At 40.9% G+C, this 17628-nt stretch overlaps 2 protein-coding genes across 3 annotated transcripts in view; one reads left to right on the forward strand and one right to left on the reverse strand.

Moving 5' to 3' along the window:
• Positions 1-14244, reverse strand: part of WDR48 (WD repeat domain 48) — a 43746-nt gene extending 29502 nt beyond the window's left edge. Inside the window, exons 1-2 of one of the 2 annotated variants that reach the window (XM_060022315.1) lie at positions 14184-14244; positions 1811-1951 (exon numbers count right to left, since the gene is read on the reverse strand). In XM_060022315.1, the coding sequence (XP_059878298.1) occupies positions 1811-1951; positions 14184-14231 (189 nt within the window). In that variant the 5' untranslated portion in view covers positions 14232-14244. The remainder of the gene's footprint in view (positions 1-1810; positions 1952-14183) is intronic. The other variant, XM_060022316.1, reaches the window with a different exon arrangement.
• Positions 14245-14333: 89 nt separating this feature from the next.
• Positions 14334-17628, forward strand: part of SCN11A (sodium voltage-gated channel alpha subunit 11) — a 130669-nt gene continuing 127374 nt past the window's right edge. Inside the window, exons 1-2 of the mRNA XM_060022322.1 lie at positions 14334-14735; positions 15294-15504. The gene's annotated coding sequence lies outside the window, so the exon portion shown is untranslated. The remainder of the gene's footprint in view (positions 14736-15293; positions 15505-17628) is intronic.

Below are 17628 nucleotides of genomic sequence, written 5' to 3' on the forward strand. Positions count from 1 at the left end.
AGTAGAATTTCATCAAACAATTGATGCTTCCATATGACAGATATAAACAGAAGTTTTGTTTCAGGACAGTTTTATTACTGATGAAAGTCTAGGTTTCCAGGAAAAATGCTTAATTTTTATGCCCTGAGTTAGTGAAGGCAACAAGATCTGGGCTAGGCACTGTGTGTGACACGAGTGCAATAGGAAGGGGTTCACTAGAAAGGACAGGACATGAACAAATCTGCAAGCTGGGGGGATCTGACTCAGTAGTGGTGAAGGCTCAAAGCTGACAGCAGGGACAGAAAGGAAGCTGATGAGAGTGGTGAGAAGCGTAGCCAGACTGCAGAGGGGGATGCACGCTTCTGCTCTTAGCTGCCTACTGCTGTTTTTACCTGTGAACTAAACATTTTGTCACAGTATCTACAGTCCTTCAGAGAAGAAATGGAAGCCAAGGGCTAAAGGATCATCATTTCAATTCAGTAACTCAAGATTTTTCTATTCCTCTCACTTGGTTTAATCACCAGAAGAGGACTTTTAAAGAAGAGTATTTGGTTATATCCTACACCTAAGACAGGCAAGTTCAAGATGATTCATGGGCAAAAAGAACAGCTCTCTACAAGTCTAGTTGAGAAATGATGCTATTCAATCTTGTCATAAAAATGAGGACCAGAAAGAGATGTCTGAGGGCAGGATAGGCAGCTTTCTAATTCTTCCAGGCTAGTTCTTGTGTTTTCCTTAATTTGTTTGAAATACTGTAAATTTCCAGGAAAGTGACATTCCAATTCAAATATAAGTTCCAAAAAGCACTTCAGAGCCATAGTTTTCTTACTTTCCATGTTTTTAACATTGGGCCACCACTGTTTCCACTGGTTAAAGGATTCAAAGCCTGCTGGACCAAAGTCCATTTAAAGAAACTATCCAGGAACTGTGCAAAGTAGTGGTTCCTTTTCAGATGGAGCATCAGACTTGTAGAGCTTGCTAAAAGACACAGACTTTTCAAATGACAAGGTCTAACATCAGGGTTTCAGGGTTAGATTGGGTTCTAACTCTCTGTCATGAACTAGCTACTTAACCATGGGTTAGAGTCTCTGAGTCCGTTTTCCCACCTATGAAAATGGATCTTAATATCTGCCTTGAAGGATTATTAAAACCATATTGGATACGAAAGTGCTAAGTGTCTGGTACATAGCTAGGAGTTCAAGAAATGCTCCTTCTTCTTCCCTGAATCTTTCTCTCTATGTCATTCATAATACAGGTATTCAAACAAAATACAAAAAGAGCTCCTTTCCATTTGACTAGGGATTTATCTTCACATATCATTAAGTCCTGCTCCTGTTTTCATAGTTTTACACCAACTTTATACTATATAATAAGGCCCTATGGGTTTTGTGGGCACCCTAATCACTTTTAAATGAAGATATCAAATACTTGTTCAAGGTTAATTATAAATGTAAAAGCATATTCAACCTTTTTTTAGTAACACTGAAAAGGGATGCAAGAAAGCTTTTTGGGAACATATTTAAAACAGAAAAATAAATTGTTGCAAAGAAGCTCCCTACCAGACAAATCTCTTTGTTCCTTTGCAGCAAAGGGCTCTTATCACAAACCTAGTTTATAGAGTCCCTGCCTTAGCTAAAACACTTCTGAAACTCCCCTGGGGTGTTTTTCTCAGCAGCTTACTGAATTCTGGTTGCAGCGTCTTTATTTATAGAGTGTACCAAATAACTCAGTGCTCAAAGAGATTAAATCTGAAACTGTGAAAGGCACCATATTAGACAGACCAAAACTTACTGAATATAGATTTAAAATATAAACTCAATCCCTGACTTACCTTGTGCTGATTGACACTCCATATTCTTATGATGGAGTCTCGACCTGCCGTGAAAAGTCTGTTTAGTGCTGGGTCCAGCTGCAGGGCATTGACCCCATTTCGGTTGTACTTCTCCACTTCATCTCGAATAACATAGGAAACCTGACAAATATGTCAAGATTGGCTGTTTATGAAGCTACAAACATGTGATAATAAAATGTAGCCTTCTAGTGGCCAATCTGAAATTCAAAATCCCATGTTTTCTAATATAAAACTTATTTCCGAATCCAATAAAAACTTTATTTTACTCTATAGAGACTGAAGGGCTGAGGAGAGAAGAGTGACATTAATAATAGCCTAGACCAAGATAAGCAAGTTTGAGGCTAAACCACTGCAAATATCTCCTAACTGGACTTTCTCCCCTACCCTTGTTTGTCTTTAATCCATTTTCCACAAAGCAGCTGGATGAATCTTTAACACATGAATAGAAATATCTTTAAAAAATGTAAATAGGAATATCGCTCCCTGTTCAAAAACCCCTCTGGCTGCTTACTCCACTAGACTCAGGATTGGATCTGGACTCCTCAAGTGCCTCTCCTGCCCCTCATCCTTGCTCACTGCTCCCACTCCTTGCACACACTGTGCCTCCAGACGGGCACATGTGCTGGTCCCCTCTGTCTAGAAGCTCTTCCTCCCACTCTGTCTGGCTAACTCCTACTGCAGTCTTTAGATTTCTGTTGAAATGATGCTTCCTCAAAGACCTTCTCTGACCTGCTAAGCAAAATGAGGTTTTGCTCTCCAATAACACACTAAACTTTTCTTTCAGAGAACTTTTCCCTACTCTATTATGGTTGATAACCTCTGTCTGCTCCATGAGAAAACTCAAGAGAATCAACCAAAAGCAATTACAATTAAGAAAAACTCAACAAGCTGGCTGGCAGCCAAAAGCAAAACTTTTCTATTCTAATGAAATAACCAGTTAAGATATAATGGGGGAAAGGGGACCCTATTTACAATAGCAACAAAAATAAATATCTAGAAATTCATTTTGCAAAGAAGATACATAACCAACAGGACAAGGTACATAAAAGAAAACTTGAATAAAGGAGACATACCATATTAGTACAGGAAGTACTACAGGAAGTAGTAAAGGAAGGTAGTACAGGAAGATCCAAAATAAACAATTTTTTCCTAACTTTGTGATTTTAACCCAACTGTGGTCAGAGTCTCACTGGATTTCTTTCTAGAAGTTGACAAAATATATACCAATAGTACAATGCTTTGAGGGGACTACCCAGTCACTTTTTTAAATGAAGGGATATTCTTTAAATATCTTAAAAGGTATTATAAAGCTACCAGAATTACAAAGGAGGACCACAATATGAATATATAAAAGGATCAATGAAATAAAACAAAATTCAGAAACATATTTTCCCATTATACATTTTTTATTTTGATATGAACAGATTTTGAAACAATGAGGGCATGATAAATTATTTAATAAATTATCTAGGAACATCTAGTGGTTCTATTGCAAAAAATAATATCCTCTCTCCAAATCTTAAACCAAAATGAATTTTCATATGGACTAAAGATTGAAATTTAATAACCTAATCATGAAAATACTTGCAAGTATTTACATAGTCTCTACATAGAGAAGGCTCTGCTAACGTGACAAGAAAGACCACAATCTTTGAAAAAGAAAAGGGCAACGCTGATCTGACCAAACACAAGCCAAAACTTTCTATACATACACAAATGTTCACAGCAGCATTATTCACAATAGCCAAAAAATGGAAACAACTCAAATGTCCATCAACTGAAAAATCCAGACAGTAGATTAATGGTTTCCAGGGGCTTGGGGAAGAGGAGAATGGGGAATGACTACTATGGTGTACAGGATTTCTTTTTGGGGGTGATGTTCTGGAATTAGGTGGTCAATGCACTTTGCAAATATATTAAGAATCACTGAGTTGTATACTTTAAAAAGGTAAATTTATGTGAATTTTATCTCATTAAAGCTGTTATTTAAAACAAAGCAAACTTCTGAATGTCAAAAAAATAACATGAGCAAGGTTACAAGGCAAACACCTAACTGGGGAAAAAATGAATACAAAAGACAAGAGTTTACTCTTGACAACATACAAAGATTCCTTAGATAACAACAGAAAAAGTCAACCTCTCCAACAGAAGGAGAAACAGAGATCACGAAGAGGAAATTTTTTTTAAAGAAAAGAAAATGGCCAACAAACACATAAATAATAAAAGATGTGAAAAGGGCCAGGGTTGTATACACAAAGACAAGGATGTTGTTTTAATCCGGCCTTTCGGTGCAAGTAACTGTAACTGAAATCTACTCAAACAAGCTTAAATATTTTTAAAAATGGAGAATTTAAGATGAGAATTTAACAAGGATATCTAACAGAGCTCAAGGGCAGGAAATTCAATCATGACTCATAAGAGACATTTTAAAAATAAAATCATGGCACTTCTCTACTTAAGCTTTTCACTGCATTTAAAGTCAAGTCCAAATTCCTCATATGCTTTGGTTCTACCCTGCAAACTCACACTCACCTCAAACTAACTTCCCCTATGCTCTTTGACGACAGTCACACTAAACTCCTTCCTGTTCCTCAAACACATCAAGTTCTTTCCCATCCTAGGGCCTTCAGATTTACTTTTCCCTGTGCCAAGAAGATTCCTCACCTCTCCAATCCCCACAAGAATACTATTCTCCCAGCTTTCATCTTGGCTGACTCACCCTCACCCTCACACTCCAGGTCTTAGCAGAAAAGTAATCTCCTCTAAAAGGCCTTCCCTGATCTCCTTCCCCTATCACCTCCCCTACTCCATTTCTTCTACAGTTCTTACCACGCTGCATATTTATCTTTTTTGCTATATCTTCTCCATTAGAATAAAAGCTGCAAGAGGGCAAGGAACTTGTCTGCCTTGTTCCTCCTACCACAGTATCCTTAATATAGTATCTGGCATACAAAAGACATCTCATAAACATTTTTTGCATGAATCAGATACTGAAAAACCATCAGGAAACAAGCTGGCTTCAATGTTAGTTTCAGTCTCTCTTAATGCCTCTTCCTCTGGGGCTTCAAGGCTCCTTATCAGCTTTTCTCAGTACATTTCCTATTTAATGAAGATGAGGTAGCATATATGAATCTTGATTTTCAAATTTCTGGGAGATGATCTGATTGGCCCAGTGGGAAAGGGTCAGAGAATAACAACATGATTGTCAGTCCTCATTCCAGGTGGCAAGGAATTCTCAGCAAAAAAAGTTTGGACCAACCTCTTTAAGGGCATCTATTACAGATGTGAGATTAAAAACAGCAAATAGGGCTTCCCTGGTGGCGCAGTGGTTCAGAGTCCGCCTGCCGATGCAGGGGACACGGGTTCGTGCCCCGCTCCGGGAAGATCCCACATGCCGCAGAGTGGTTGGGCCCGTGAGCCATGGCTGCTGAGCCTGCATGTCCGGAGCCTGTGCTCCGCAACAGGAGAGGCCACAACAGTGAGAGGCCCGCGTACCGCAAAAAAAAAAAAAAAAAACCAACCAACACCACCCCCCCCCCCCAAAAAAAACAGCAAAAAACTAGAAGTATCCAACCTAGTTGGGTAAATTTTGGCACACACATCTATAAAAGAGAATACTATTTAATCATTAAAAATGTTGGTGTAACTCTAGACTGATTAATATGGGAAGAAACCCAGGGTATATTTAAGTGAAGTATGCATGGTCTAACACAGTAGTGTATAATAATCATTACTGTAAAAATGTTGCATAATATTAAATATACATATATTTAAAAATAAACACACAAGTTTAGAAGGATATACATGTATAAAACTACCAGTAGTTATTCCTGAGTGATGGAATTATGGTGACTGTCACTCACTCATGCCTTTTTAATACAGTATGAATGTTTTATAATAGGCATATATTACTTAGTTTTTTGAATTTATAATTTAATTCTTATCCAACTAATTCTTGCCTGTATTCAGAAAATCAAATAGTACTGAAAGACAATAAAGAAAAACCATCTCCCTACTGTCTGGTTAAGACTCCCCATACCCAGTCTTAATCCTTAGAGGTAATTAATTTCAACTCTTGGTTGTTTCTATTAGATAGCTACTGCATTTCTCGAAATATTGTGCTTATCCTTATCCATTTTAGACATCGCCTATTTACTCAAGCTATGGTAGGTTAGGATGTAGCTCTGAAACTTGCCTCAGTAATTCTTCCCTCTACTCTTCTGATATCGATAGATCTATCACTGTTTTTGGTTGATTAAATAATCTGTGCTACACTGTTGGACTGTAATTGCTATCTACTGACTAGCCAAGTACTATATTATGAATACATTTCCTTCCTCAGAGAGCTCATCATTTTCCCTAGAGTTCCTTCTTTCCTTCAATGGCTCCCGCTACTTTAACTTCGATTTTCTTGAATTACTGCAGCATATTAGATAGTCCAGCAAGAACCCACCTCCAACCCCCACTTTCCCACAAGGCTTCCCCCTCAGAATCTCCCACATTCTCACTCTAATCTGGGCTGGCTGCCCTCTCGGTCTGCTGGCACAGTTGTCACCTTCGGTGCTTCCCTTTACTGCTTTTCTGGGTTAGAGCCATTGTTTCCTGAATTCCAATGTCTCTTTTCCTTGCTCACTTCCCAGGACGGCAGAAGTACATCCCCAGGACCTTAAGAAACTAACATAGAAGAAGGTACATGGGAGGTGACTTAGCCCTTGCATGTCTGAAAAGGTCATTACCTTGACACTTGATTTGGCAGGATAAAGAAGTCCATGTAGAAAAAAACTCAGCTTTTGAAAGCACTACTCTAATTTCCTCTAGCATCCAGTGCCGCCACTGAATTCAATGCCAATTCTGTTTCACTCAACTTTAAGGTGATCCCATTTTCATTCTCTCCCGCACCACCACCTATACAGCCCAAGATTTTAGGATCTTCTCTTTTTACTTGGTGGGGTATTTTTTTGGGGGGGGTTCTTTATCATGATAATTTTTGGTCATTTTATCATTAATTTTGCTGTGTACTTTGAAAGCCCTTTCAATCTAGAAACTTTCAGCTCTGGGAAATCTTACATCAATTCATTAATAACCATCTCTGTTTTCTTTGCTCCTTCTTAAACTCTCATCAGTCAGATGTTGGAACTTTCAAACTGATCCTTCATCTTTTATGCATTCTATACTATCTATCTCTGTCTTTTTGCTTACTTTTGTAAGACTTCCTTTACTATTTCATAACTCTGCTATTAATTTTTTTTGTAAATTTTAGCATGATGGACAAAATAGGAACAATAACTTCAATAAGAAAATGGCTAGGTCAATTATGGTCCATCCATTCTACGTAGTCATTAAAGAATAAATTACATACAATGATATATTCCAAGACATATCACATTAAAAACTTGTTAAAGAAAAAAAATTGGCTGTAGACAGAAGAAAAATAGGATTCAGGTCTTTCAACAAATACTGATTAAGCATCCACCAGTTGCCAGGCTCTATTCTAAATGCTGAGGATACAGTAGTGAGCACAGAAGCCCTCCTGGAGCTTTCATTCTAGTGGGGGAAAGACAGTAAGTGAAGTTTTTTTCTCAAGATACAGGCAAGCTCTGCAGGCAGAAGAGATGGAAGTAAAAGAAAAAGAAGAGTAGAAGGTGCTGGACACAGAAGCAATAAATGAGTGAACAAAGTCCTGGAAAAACTTCATTTAGGCAAAGTCAAGAGTACAGGCAAAGGCAGAGAAGATGAGGACTCATTTCTGCCTTGATTTGCTTAAAAAAAAAGGAGTGGGGGGGAAGGAAGAGAAGGTACTATAAGGACTCTGCAAGGGATGGGAAGCCAGAAGCCAGACCTTCAGTACGAAGTATGCATTTGGAAGAGACAGTTAAAGGGACTCTGACAGGGAGAAAAATGACAGGGTATTTCCCCCAGCAGCAATATCCAGTTAGGTTACGCTAGGAAAGCCTGCTTCCAAGCTCATTCAGGTTGGTGGCTGAATTCAGCTCCCTGAAGTTGTAGGCCCGAGGGCCCTGTTTCCTTGCTGGCTTTCAGCCAGGGATTCATCCTTGCTCCTGGAGGCTGCCTGCAATCTTCATGCTTTCTATGTGCCTTCTCCTGCAACAGAAGGGCCGCCCTCATGTCTCACATTTTTCTGACTTGGTCCTCCAGCGGAGAAAGTTCTCTACTTTTTAAGGGCTCACATGATTAGATTGGGCCCACTGGGATAATCCAGGATAATCCTCCTATTTCAAGGTCTGTAACATTAATTACAGCTGCAAAATCCTTTTTATCATGTAACCATAACATATGCATAAATTCCAGGGATTAGGGCATGGACATTTGGCAGTGGTGGGGGGCGGGCATTCTGCCTACCACAGTAACAATTTTTTGTATGAAAACAAATATGGATATATTACAGAATCACAATATTTTTAAGAAAAGAAAGGAGACTTAAAAGCATTTCAGGCTCACAAAGAGGACACTCTGGGCTATTCCCCCAGGCTTCCCCGAGGTGTGCATTAACTCATTTCCACTTGGATGTCTAATAGACATCTTAATCACGGCATGTCCCGAACCGAGCTCCTGACAGTCCTCTCCAAATGAGCTTTTCCTGTCTTCCTCATTGATGACGTTAATGGCAACTCCATTCTTCCAGTTGCTCAGGCCCAAGACCTTAGGGCCAGGCTTACTTCAACTTCTCTCATCTCACATCCTGTCAGCCAGTTTTGTCATCCAGAATTCAACCCATTTTCACCACCTTGGGTGGAGCCACTATCATATAGCACCTGGATTTCTTAAATAGCTACTGGTCTCTCTGCTCTGCCCTTGCTCACCTGCAGTCAGGTGATCCTGAGAAAACACATTTCTTCTGCGCAAAATCCACCAAATGCTTCCTACCTCACTCAGGAGTAAAAGCCAAAGCCCTACTATGGCCTGTAGTGCTCTACATGATTTGGTCTGCAGTTACCTCTCTGATTTCAGCTCCTACTCCCTTCCCCTCACTCACTCCATGGCAACCACAATGGCAACTTTATTATTCCACAAATAGGCCAGGTACATTCCCACCTCAGGACCTTTGCATTTGATATTCTCACTGGAATGCTCTTCCCCCAAGTAACAATCTCATTTCTGTTAGATTCTTACTCAAAAGTCAGCTTCTGAGCAAGGCTTTCTCTGACCACCACAAAAAAATTTCACTTTCCCTCCTCTGCTGCTTATCATTAATCATTTTTTGACATTTAAAGGTTATTTTTCCCCCAACATCGTATTATGAAAAATTTAGAGAACATATAAACGTTGGAAGAATTACACAGCAAACATCCATATATCCATATGGATATATTCTACAATGAACATTTTCTATCCATTTGAACATACCCATCCATTTGATCCATATCATTTTTCAATGGCTTTCAAATTAGGTTGTGCATCATTAATAGTATTTCCTCCTAAGTACTTCAGCATGTATATCATTGACCAGAGTTCATTATTTATTTATGGCTCCTTTTTCAAAGGTAAGATTTACATTTAGTGAAATGTACACATCTTAAGCATACATAGATACGTCTGACAAATTAATACACCTGTGTAATACAAAATTCTACCAAGATATATACATCACCACCCTAGAAAGTTCCCTCATCCTCTTCCCAACCTCTACACCCCACCCCCAGACAATCTAGAACTGACCCTTTTCACCATAGATTACTTTTGCCTGTTCTGTAACACCTTATAAAGAGAACCACACAGCTCTTTTGTGTAAGGCTACTTCTAGCTCTCAGGCTACATCAGGCTAAATTTGGCCAAGAAAAATTGGCCAAATATGAATAATTCTTACATGTGTTTTTCCTGTTCAACCTCGTGGACCATGACTTTCTGCTTGTCCCTATGTTTTGAGAGTGCTGATTTTAAAAAGTATTCTAAAAAGTAGTCTTGCAAATAAAAATAGGACAATTTCTAGCCTGACTTCTCTTAGTCAGGGGTTAGTAAAAAACTTCTACAGAGGTTAGTAAAAACCCACCCAAGGGCCAAATCCAGAACAAAGTCTGTTTTGTAAACAAAGTTTTAATGGAACACAGCCACACCTATTCATTTCGATATTGTCCTATTGCTGGTTCCATGTTATAATGGCAGAGTTGAGTGGTTACCAAACAGGAGAATGGCCTGCAAAGCCTAAAATATTAACACCTGGCCCTTTAGAGAAAAAGTTTACTGACCCCTGTTCCACTGGATATCATATTGGCACTGAATTTTTTATTACCCATCCTATATAAAAAGTAACTTACCTTGGACATATGGCTAATTTATAAGGGTCTTTCCTTGAGAAACCAGGATTTGGCATCATCCTACTGCTACCTTAAGAAAGTCTTGAAGATTAAACAACCCAGAACTGGGGCTCAGAATGAGGAGTAAAGACCACGCTGAGCTCTGACTAGGTCTAGAATAACTAAATATTTGGCAGGGAAAGGGGATTAGTACTGGTAGAACAGACATTTGTTGGTTGCCTCTATATTCCCCACTGCTCCCCAATATCTTCCTCAAAGCAAGCAAATGCCAGAAGAAATTGTGTAGGGACTATTTAAGAGACTGTTACCATGGATAGTATGGGGAAAGGATTTGAGGTCTAGAACAGGTGCAGCCACCATGCCACCAAGAGGGAAGACCTAGATCTAGGAGTTTGGGAATAGGAGAGGACAACTTGGAGGCAGCCCAATGGTAAAGGTGACTTTACATCACTCCTCAGAGTAGAGAGTCACAGTGAATCTGCTGGTTCAAGATTTGCGTGAAGCTAGAACCACCTCTTGAGTTATCATTTATATGAGCCAATACATATGTTTATTGTGTGAACCCGGTTATGTTGGATTTGGGGTCATTTCCAACCAAAAGAATCATCTTGTTATGAAAGACCAAGTATTTACATTCTTGGACCAACACTGAGTACTAGGGCATGGTTATTGCTCCTAAACCACGAACACTAGTAACTTTTGTCCAACCTCATTCTAAGAGTTCTGAAGCAAGTAAGGAAAAGAGGCCACAGCTGAAGGAAAGATGGAGACAGACAGTCAACCAACAAACCCAGGTTGTTGGAAAATCATCACATTAAAGGGATTGCCAGGGACTGAAAAGCCTTGCTGTGATATCCTGATGACCAGGAGAGAGCTGCATCATATATTTAAATTCACACATTTGTCTGATCATGTTTCGGACAATCACAAATCCACCCCTCCTCCACATACTCACCTCCACTCTCCTTAGAAGTTAAGATGGTAGGACATGTGCTCACTCTTCATTGTGTCTATAATTAATAAGTAGTATGCTTGGACCCTTCTCCACTGGTTATTTATCAATATTATAAGTCTCAACGGTTCTTTCTGGCCTACTATTTGATAACGGAGCTCAGGGCTACTGCCTCTTAGTACAAGAAACAGACAGCCAAGAGGCAAAATAAATTACTGTAGCCATATATATTTTTTCCAAAATGGAAAGATTTTTTTTTTAATTTATAAGAGCAAAGAATGTTGTAAAAAGTTAAAAAATATAAAGGTTCATTATTTTAAAGTAAAAGATATTCTGTTTCCCACCTTACCAATAATCACATAATGTAATACTCCAGAGATAATCACTGTTGATATCCTTCCAGACTTTGAAAATGCCTTATTTCCTTTGTGGAAATGGGACCATGCTATGTTGATTTCCTATTTTGACTTCTGGACACCTTTCCTTTTTAATAATATACATCTAGCTTATCTTTTAATTACAAACTAATCTACTATATGAATGTACCTAACTTATCTGCCAATTTACTACTGATAAACATTTAGATTTTTGCTTTTCACAATGACAGCATTCCTATAATAAACACCCTTGCATAATGAGAGAAAGATATATGCATACATACTTTTTTTTTTTTTTTTTTTTTTGGGGTCTGTGGGCCTCTTACTGTTGTGGCCTCTCCCGTTGCAGAGCACAGGCTCCGGACGCGCAGGCTCAGCGCGGCCATGGCTCTCGGGCCCAGCCGCTGTGCGGCATGTGGGATCTTCCCGGACCTAGGCACGAACCCGTCTCCCCTGCACCGGCAGGCAGACTCTCAACCACTGCGCCACCAGGGAAGCCCTGCATATGTACTTTTGTAAAACAATTTTTTAGACAAGGAATTGCTGGGTCAAAGGAAATGTGTATTTACAAATCTGACAAACAGGAAGACACGAAACAGTGAATACCATGACTCCACTTAGAGTAAAAAAATCACCTAAGTCGGGTACACACACGAAGAAGTACAGAACATTAGTTTTCAACCAGCAACAACTCTGCCCTCCAGGGGACATCTGAAAATGTCTAGAGTCAATTTTCGTTGTCACAACTGGGAAGGTGCCAGTGTCCAGTGGGAAGGCAGGATGATGGAAAACAACAGTCCTCCCACAATTAAGAATTATCCAGCCCAAGATGTCAATAGGGCTCTCAGTGAAAAACCCTTAGCTAGGATTATATCTCACAGTCTTCAAAGCAGTTTTCTTTGAAGAGTGGAAGACAATTATCATTTACACTTTTGTTTGTGGGGTTTTTTCTTTTTGCAATGAACATGCACTAGTTTAAAAAACACTTCCATAAACAAAAGTTCTCCCTTGTGTTGAGATAAAATCAATCTCTGTGGCTTCTCATACTGGTTCTACACCTTAAAGACAAATTCTGAAAGCAGCTAACAAGACTCATTGAATCTTCTCTTCAGCAGACTGATCTTAGATGGTTCTTCTGAATGCTCTTCCTAGGAAATAGCTTCAAGTCACTTCACCAATCTGATTGCTATACCTATTAAGAACAAGGTGCTAAGTGCTGATCCCCAAACTCTAGTTTTGTACTCTGATCAGTGAAGAGTGAAATGATCATCTTCCTCATCCTGCATACAATGGCTCATATTCAGCTTATTAAAACACTCAGTTTTTCCACACATGCTGCAGCTAATTTACATTTCCCCCATCCAGTACTTTTATATTGACTTTTAAGTCTAAATGCAAGAAACTAAGACACTTGATTAACTCTCCTTACTACCCTAAGGAAGGTACCTACCACTCTAGTGTCTAGAATATAATCAAGTTACAATTTTGAGTTACATTTTAGTCAGGAACAGACATTCTCACCTGACTTGGATGCTGGGGTTACTTAAATCCCATCACTGATGCACTTAAAAATCACTAACAAGGTATGCTATTTTAGATTCTTATTAATGTCACTCAATTCAACAAACATCTAAGTGAGTGCCTAGGACACTGTACTGATCAATGAGATCAATAAAACAAAGAAGTGAACTGGCCAGAAGACTTTATGACCTACAGCCATTTCCTCAATGAAGGAACCCCTTGTCCGGACTACCTATTAAACACTGGCTGATTTCAACCTGTAGAACTATATATAATGCTGTGTTTTATAAAGAAAGCTTGGGTGTTACTTATTCCTGTACTCTCTCAATTCTTTGCACATTTTGGGGCCTAAACTAAGTGCTCAGTAAATGTTTAATAAGTGCACCGTACTGTCACCACTACATACAACATACCTGGTAAACACCTGTAATAGGGCTTTTACTCCTCAGATCGTTGAAAATAATAGAAAGCAATAACGCTTAAACGTACCCAAAACAAAACTGGATTCACGAAGGCATAAAGCACACACGGGCGGGTTAGGTAACTCTTTACCCTTGAATAATACATTAGAGAAACAGAAAGAAAGATTCAAGGATGCACTCTGAAGAAGAAATGGTGAAGACGAAATTAAATTCCAAAACAATGAAAATTATAATTCCCCCACTAACACAAGCATACTCCCACGTCATTTCCACCTTGCGGGTGGGGGGAAGCTCCCGCATAAAAGGAGGCAGGGGGCTCCCACATGCAGACCCCTGCTCAAAAACCCTGCAGAGCTCCGCAGCCCAGCCGCAGCCCCGCCACGCCCCCGCACGGGCCCACTCACTCCGCTGCCCGCCCCGCGGGGAAGCTCCCGCAGGCCTCCGCTCCGACGCCGCTGGCCACAGCGCTTGGGAGACAGGCAAGGGAAGGGAGGCAGATGGGCGGGGAACGAACCCAGCCCGACCACGCAAGCCCAAGCCTACGAAACAGTGGACGACCGGCAACCCCAGGCTCCCAACCGCGCGCCCAAGGGTCCCGGGACGGGGCCCCGGCGGGTCCAGTCAGCCGCCCCCCGCCCCTTCCTCAAGCCGTTAGAGCCGCAGCCCCACCCCTAGCCGCCGGCCGCGCCCCGTCCCGCTCGCCCCAAGCCGCTACCCCGGCCGACCGCGGCCCGAAGTATCTGCTCGCTGGAGGTGGGCCCGGGGATGCCTGCCACGCCCGGGAGGTCGAGGAGCCGGGGTCCCTACCTGTACTTTCCTCCGCCCTGCCGTGTTCTGCCGGTGATGGGCCGCCATCTTGCATGTTGACAGTCCTACGTCATTTCCGGAAGTGGCTTGGACCGGGCGGATGTCCCGCCTCTTCCCCTTTGGCCGAGGCATTGTGGAGCTTTTCTCAGGGACTCTTTGTCGCTGCGGCCGGTGACCCTGTGGTGCGACAAAAGCACTTAAAAATCGTTGCGTGCATATAGTGCTGGCGGAGAGAGAGCCACTTTGTGACCCAAGGGAGCAATCTGTATACAGCTCTGTGTGGGCCTGGACCCTGGCTTGCGCTGTTCTCCTCAGAGGCCCAAGTAGGCATAAGAAAAGCGCTGAAAGAATTAATGTTGGAGATGGGCGCCATGGACTCCACCTCCACTCCCTCAAACATTCGTGGGCAGCCAAGGGAACCGGCATATTTGCCATGAAGTACCTAAAAAAGGCGGAGGATTATAAACTGGCCTGGAAGGAGGAGAAATAGAAAGGTTTGCAAAGGAGGTGGCCCCATCTTATGGAGGCGCGCAGTGTTCGTTTAAATAAGAGGTAGGGAATTCCCTGGCGGTCCTGATTAGGACTCAGCGGCCAAAAAAAAATTGATGTTATAAGAAGGCAAAAAATACTAGTTAAAATTGTTTACAGCCGGACTTACCTCGTGATCCAGTGGTTAAGACTTTGAGCTTCCACTGCAGGGGGCATGGTTTTGATTCCCTGTCGGGGGCGGGAAATAAGATCCCGCATGACCCACGGCAAAAAAAAAAAAAAAAAAAAAAAATGTTGACAGAGACGACTAAATTCCAAATCCTGAAGGAATTGGGGCTCACTCTAGTATCTGGTTTAAATCATCTCTTATACTGGGACAGTTAGACCTTTCTGGATGAAGGTCTGACCTGAGGAAATTTTCCTGACACTAATTATAAGTCTTGATGGTCCCAGGCTAATTATTTGGCCAGTTGGTCGAGGACATGGAAAGAGCACGATTGGAGAACTGGTGACAAGGAAGCCTTGGGAAGGGATATGGTGATGGACTTTGCAGAATGAATCTTAAGAATCATATGGATGAAATGAACAGCTTTGTGGATTAAACTCAGCCTCCTTTTCCAGGCTCAGTGATTGCTCAGTGGACTCATGAATGAAATGGTGATGATAACAAGTTTGGAGCTGTGCATGGGATCACCAAGCCACTGCTGAGCGTTCAGGTTGCTAGCAGCAGTGAGCAGTCCTGAGTTGGTGATATGCCTCATGCTCCAGGAGGACCAGCCAACCACTTGGAGGCAAGCGGATTCCATTGGCCCTCCCAGTCATCGAGGAAGTGGTAGTTATTTGTCCTCTCTGAAATACACTAAGTTTAAATTTGCTTTCCTTGATTGCTGTGCTCTGTCAGCACCACCATCTGGGAACTTCCTGAATGCTTTATGCACTGTCATTGTGTCTGACACCATATTGCTTCTGATCAAGAAATTCACTCTGTAATGAAAGAAGCAATGCAATGGGCTGTTGCCCATAGAATTCATTGGTCTAATTGTATAGTCTATCACCAAGAAGCACCTGGTCTTATTGAAGTCTTAGTTATGGTGCTTTCTGGAAAATAACCCTTTTTGATGCTGTTTTATAGGATGCAGTGTATGCTTTGAACTAGTGTGCAATATTTGGCACTCTTTCTTCCTGCTCCTGTTATCTACTGCTGTATAACCACCCCAAAACTTAGTCGTTTAAAGCAACTTCAACATTTACTTTGCCTACAAATCTGTAATTTATGCAGGGCTCAGTGGGGACAGCTTATCTCTGTTCTACTTTCCACTTGATGCCAGTTGGGGCAGCTAAAAAGTTGGCAGCTGGAATCATCTAAAGGCCCACTCCTTTACATGTCTGGTGACTGATGCTGAATCTGTGGGCAGAACACCTACTCATGGCCTTTCCACAGTGCTGTTTGGCTCCTCACAACATAGTAGCTGGGTTCCAAGGGCAAGCATGCCAGGAGAGAGAAATCCAGGTGGGAACTGTAATGCCTTTTCTAAACTAACAGTAGAAGTCCTGCAGTGTCACTTCAACCACCTTCAATTCATAGAACTTAATCACTAAGGCTGCTTATATCTAAGGAGACTCCTTTTTTTAAAATGGGAGAAATGTCAAAGAATTTGTGGATATGTTTTAAAACCACTACATTTCCAAAGGTAAAATTAGTGGATTTAGGAACAAAGGGATATTATACCTAATGTCCCCCAATTACAATTTTTTAAACTGCCATTCTCTGAAATTCTGGACTCTGCTGGTTTAGAGGTTTGTTACCAAAGAAAGGAATTCCTCCAACAAGGCTGAACGACGGTTCTACTGATTTGGAGCTGGGACTGCCACCTCACCATTTTGCATGTTTTGTGTCACTGAATAGGAAAGAGAAGAAGAGCAAGGTTATGGTTTTGGTGGAAGTAATTAACCCTGATCATGAAGCAGAAATAGGTTTGCTGATATAGCTTTAAACAGATAGGTACATCAAACACTCAGATCCCTTAGAAATGAAGGTATTGGTTGAAGGTAAAGGGACAACAGAATAGCTGGTGGAAACAGGAAGTCATAAAGGGAAGTGAAATTCTCATGATCAGGGGAAGAAATGAGAACAGTCATGTTTCCTTTCCTTTCTTGATGTATCATGTATACTTTTAAGTGTTTTAACTTTTATTTTCTTTCTTTACCCTTTACTTCACTATTATATGTGGGGTGTCCTATTGTTGGTAAATTCATTATTTAGTAAGTTGCAGAGGAAAAGATAGCAACTAGAGGTTGTAGACTTAGAAATGGAGGATGGATGTGGTAATTGATGAAGCATTGGGTTGACTCTTTTGGAGGGTGACAGAGTGAGTGCATCTTTGACTGTGTAAAGGATAGTTGCAGTATTTTAAGTGACAACTTTTTTTTGAAGTGTAAGCATTGAAAGCAGTGGTTATATTGGTGTTGGGCAGCCAAAGGGATGACTTTACATTTGATATTTTTGTGGCTTTATTTTCTGCTGTCCATCATTTGAGTTCTCTTTCTGTGTTTGGGGAATTCCGCACTATGTGTCTTGGTGGTGAGCACTGCTTACAGAAAGTGATAAAGACAGTTACTCAGTTTTTCTAGCCTTCTTATAGCAAGAGTCTATGCATGTGACCTCAGCTTAATTAATCAGATGACATCTTGACTGCAACTTGGTGAGAAACTCTGAGGCAGCACTGTTCAGCTAAACTGCTCCCAAATTCCTGCCACTGCAGAAACTGTGTGAGATAATAAATGTTTGTTGTTGTGGGATAATTTGTTATGCAGCAATAGATAACTAATGCACCCTCCCTTCTCCATGAGGAGGGGAAATGTCACAGCACTTTCACAACTTTACAAAGATAGTCTCATCATCAGCTTCTTCAATCTCCATTTAATTCTTTGTCTTTTCTTGTGTAACTGTCAGGAG

The sequence above is a fragment of the Delphinus delphis genome, chromosome 10, assembly GCF_949987515.2.
Source record: "Delphinus delphis chromosome 10, mDelDel1.2, whole genome shotgun sequence".
Taxonomy (NCBI): domain Eukaryota; kingdom Metazoa; phylum Chordata; class Mammalia; order Artiodactyla; family Delphinidae; genus Delphinus; species Delphinus delphis.